The sequence below is a fragment of the Papaver somniferum genome, chromosome 3 (assembly GCF_003573695.1).
Source record: "Papaver somniferum cultivar HN1 chromosome 3, ASM357369v1, whole genome shotgun sequence".
Classification (NCBI taxonomy): Eukaryota; Viridiplantae; Streptophyta; class Magnoliopsida; order Ranunculales; family Papaveraceae; genus Papaver; species Papaver somniferum.
In genome coordinates, this window is record NC_039360.1 from 11,213,608 (window position 1) to 11,218,263 (window position 4,656).

Below are 4,656 nucleotides of genomic sequence, written 5' to 3' on the forward strand. Positions count from 1 at the left end.
CGTGTATTCACACCTTGGAAGGCCTAAGGGCACGTTTGAAGTCGTTAGGTCATATTTTCGGGTCGGGTTCCTAAACCTAACTAAATACTTTGAGACCGAGCAATGTAAACCTATAAAAAGGTATTATTAGGTTATTTAAAAATATCATCGAATCTCATATCACAAGTTTTACATCAAAAACCAAGGGTTTACCCCTTTAGGGGGAAACCACCATTCTTCATCTTCTTTGTAATATGAGTAGCTAAATCTTTTGTTGATTAAGGATGAATTCAATGTTCTAAAGCATGAAGCTTTATTAATAATACAAATCTATTGAGAGTTCTTATCATCATCGTTTTTCTTTACCATATCTAGGGTTTATGAGTGATTCTTATATTGATTTGGGAGGCCTACTAGATCAGTATATTGATTGTTCTATTGATAGTGGAAGTTATGAGATAAGTAATCGTCGATTAACTCTCTACACAAGTAGAAATCGCGAGACCTTACAGAGGGATTATGTGTAGCAATCGTGTGTGAAGATAACACCAGCAAGTAAACCTTGAGCTAAGAGTTTAACTACTGGGATCAACCTAATTCACAAAGCTTAAAGCATTCGATTGGATTACACCTTGAGTGAGCTACTACTTGGTGGTTCAGTTGAATAGAATCTGATATTGGAGATTCTGTATTCGTGGTAAAAGGAGTTTTTGGGATAACACTGAGCTAGCTGTTATTCTGCGGTTGGTGATGAATGGTTCTTATGAACAATAGATAAGTATATTAATCCAGTTATCGCTTGGTAATGGCGAAGGATTACTTGATCATATTTCTTTTATTATTATCTTTTTATTAATATTAAAAGCAAATCCCCCTCCCCTTTGTTATTTACTTTATCTTGTTTATCAAATAACCTATCAATTACACAACTCTCTGTGGGAACGATCTCTTACTACCGCTATATTACCAGTTAATTAGTGGGAAATATATTTAATAATTTGTTGAGCCTACGACAGCCCATACAGTATCACAGTGACTAACAAAGAGTGTAGTGTCCTTTTTTAACCCTTTCCAGTAAAAATATCCCTTGGCTCTCTGATAGCTGCCCTGCACACCTGAGTGACACCCAACTGAGCTAGAATGGATAGACTCTAGAAGCTTCTTTCTCAGTGCATGATTCTCTCCAATATATAGTCTGCCCTTGTATCTGAGAACACCCTCTGAATAAGAATAGTTAGGGACAACAGTGGAATGTAGTAAGAGTTGAGGAATAATTGTAGTAGCAACTGGATCAACTTCATAACTTTGAATCACTTCATGTGCCCACATAGGTGTTGACAATGCTAATGCATTGCAGCTAGCTGGCATTCTTGAAAGAGCATCTGCAGCTGTATTCTTTACACCTCTTTTGTATTGTATTGTATAGTCAAATCCCAGAAGTTTGACTAACCATTATTGCTGACAGATTGTAGTAAGCTTTTGATCCATAAAGTATTGAATGCTCTATTGATCATTGTTGATGAAAAATGATGGCCTAATAGGTAGTGTCTCCATTTTGTAACAACCATAACAACAACCAAGAGTTCCTTCTCATAAGTGGAGAGGCCAAGTGCTTTTGGGCCTAGAGGTTTGCTGAAAAATGTTATGGCTCTCCCTTATTGCATTAGTACTGCTCCAACTCCTGTAGTACAAGCATCAGATTCCACTACAAATGGCTTAGAAAAGTCAGGTAGAGCTAGCGCAGGTGTAGAGCACATTGCAGTTTTGAGATTGTGAAAAGCCTCCAAAGTTGTATCAGACCAATTGAAGGAATTATTTTTTAGCATGTCAGTTAGTGGTTTGCAGATGGTCCATAGCCTCTGATGAATTTCTGTAGTAGCCAGTAAGGCCCAAAAACCCTCTCAATTGCTTCAAAGTTGTGGGGATAGGCAATTTTTGCATACATTGGATCTTTTCTGGGTCAGCAGCTACCCCTTGAGCAGTAATAATGTGACCCAAATATTGTAAAGAAGATTGTGCAAAGGTGCATTTAGAGAGCTTGGCAAAAAGATGATGTTGTCTAAGTAATGCAAGAACCAAAGATAAGTTATGAATATGCTCCTTAAGGTTTTTGATGTATACAGGTATGTCATCAAAGAAAACTAACACAAATTTTCTGAGATAAGGACCAAAGACTGAATTCATCAATGCTTGAAATGTGGCAGGTGCATTTGTTAACCCAAATGGCATAACCTTGAATTCATAGTACTCATGATGAGTTCTGAAAGCTGGCTTATAAATATCTGGTATGTGCATTCTGATTTGGTAGTAACCAGATCTTAAATACAGTATAGTAAAGATGACAACACCACGTAATTTATCTAATAATTCATCAATAATTGGAATGGGGAACTTATTTTAACTGTGATGTCATTTAGCTTTCTGTAATCAACACAAAATCTCCATGTGTTGTCTTTCTTCTTTACCGACAATATTGGAGAAGCAAATGGACTTTGGCTGTCTTGAATGATGTCATCTTGTAGCATGGTCTGCACCAAAGATTCAACCACTGATTTATGCACATAAAGAGCATTTGTATGGTCTTAGAGAGACATGAGGAACATTGGTTTTTAACTGAATTTTGTGATCCAAACTTCTTTGAGGAGGAAGTTGGGCGGGTTCTGCAAACACATCTTTGAATTCATCAAGAAGAGGTAGTACTTCAGATGGAATATCAGTTGGTGTAGGTGTAGCTGTAATGTGAAAAAATTGGCCCACTAATGCAGGGGTATTCTTTTTTAAGAATCTTTTCATGGCACTCCCACTCAACATCATGATGGAAGGCTTAGATGCAGATTCTTGAAGAGTAATAAGTTTATTTTGATGAAGGAAGGAGATGGAGAGTTTAGCTAAGTTGAATGTGACATCTCCAAGAGTGCTTAGACAATCTGCTCCTAAGACTATGTCACAACCACCAAGTGGAAGTAGTCTTAAATCTCCACAAAATTCTTGATCCTGCATTTTCCAATGAAGGTTATGGCATACTCCAGTACTAGTTTTCCTAGCTCCATTTGCCACAGTTACAAGAATGTGATCTGTGGGTTGAATCTCACACCCCAATTGATTGACCAGTGCGGAATCTAGGAAGCTGTGGGTGCTCCTTGTATCCACTAGGATGGTGACAACATGATTTTTTAGAAACCCTGGAATTCTAATAGTATCAGAACTTGTTGCACCTGTTAGAGCGTGCAAAGAAATCTCAATATCTAACTCGATTAGAGAATCAGAGCTCCCAGTGGTGGGTGGAGATTGAGGGGAATTAGCTGGTTATTCTTCTGTGAGAACCATGAACAATTGTTGAGGTTTACAACGATGACCATGAGTATATTTGTCATCATAGTTGTAGCATAGGCCTTGAGCTCTGCGTTTGTCTTATTGGTCCCTTGATAGATTCCTAATTGGTAGTGGAATGTAGATAAATTTGTTTGGTGGGTTAGATGAAGGAGGTGGAAGAGGATTTGTGTTGTTGGGTGGGGGTGAGATGGTGGAGGGTGTTGGTGGTGTGGGTAAAAATTTGTTCAAGTATGTGGTGGTGGTGGGGTGTTTGTAAAAAAGGGGTTTGGTGGGTTGATAGGTGAGAAAAATTTCTTGTAGGCATGCTAAGTAAAAAGCTTGGGACAGTGTAGTAGGTTTGTGCATCTCTACAGCACATCTAATGACATATTTTAACCCCCTAAGAAACTCATAATGAAATATTCCTCCTTGAGGGAGGGGTTGATAAAAAAGCATGAGGGTTTTAAGAGGTTCAAATCGATCAAAAAATTCCTCAACAGTAGTAGTTTGTGATAACTTGTTAAAGCATCCAACGAAGTTCTCATTAACCAGATCTTCGAAACGTTCACATAGAGCTGAAGAAAAATCAGACCAAGAGATATAAGGTTTACCCGTATGGAAGTCCTGAAACCATGAGTCAGCTTTACCCTCTAGATACATAGCAGCTACCTCCGTTTGTTGATTAGCTGCAACAGATTTAAGGTAAATGAATCTTTCACACTTGCATACCCAACGTCGAGGATTATCACCATTAAATTTAGGAAAATCAATTTTTGGGGTTTTGAAATGAGAATCTTGTGGTATGTGGTTATTGTTGTGAGAACCATGATTAGATTCAGGTGAGGTTGGATTTACAGGGTTTTTAATACTTGCTGACAGATTATTGATGGAAGCAATAAGTAAGCCCATCTCTTCAGATTGCTTTTTTGTAGCAGCAGCATGTTCTGCAGATTCCTTTATGTGAAGATCCGTGAGCATCTGTATCATGGATGTCAGCTCAGCAGCTTTGTTATCAACATCTTTAGTGCTAGGTCCTGTCATTGTTGAAGATGAAGATAGATCGACTGGGTGATACCAATTGTCAAGTACCAAATGATATTGACAAGACTAAATTGATGGAACTAGTAACAGAGAAGGACGATAGCTTTGGTAACCTCCACACTCAATGAGCGCAACCTCAGTTTATTTTTTCATTCATAACCAAAACATATCTCAATACAGTTCTCTTAAATACTAAAGAGGAAACCCTAATCAAAACCCTACCTAATAAGGAACTAACACGTGTAGTTTGCGTAAACGTTGGTTTACAAAGTAAAAAAAAAAAGTAAGGAAACAGTAATAAATTTTAACAGCTCACTACTGATT

The 4,656-nt window shown here is 37.8% G+C and overlaps 1 protein-coding gene across 1 annotated transcript; it reads right to left on the bottom strand.

Moving 5' to 3' along the window:
• Positions 1 to 1,806: 1,806 nt before the first annotated feature.
• Positions 1,807 to 4,332, bottom strand: LOC113359009. Its single transcript, XM_026602708.1, has 3 exons — positions 3,841 to 4,332; positions 2,613 to 2,973; positions 1,807 to 2,339 (listed from the first exon to the last, which is right to left on the bottom strand). Exons 1-3 carry the CDS (start codon positions 4,330 to 4,332, stop codon positions 1,807 to 1,809), a joined length of 1,386 nt encoding a protein of 461 aa, XP_026458493.1.
• Positions 4,333 to 4,656: the final 324 nt, after the last annotated feature.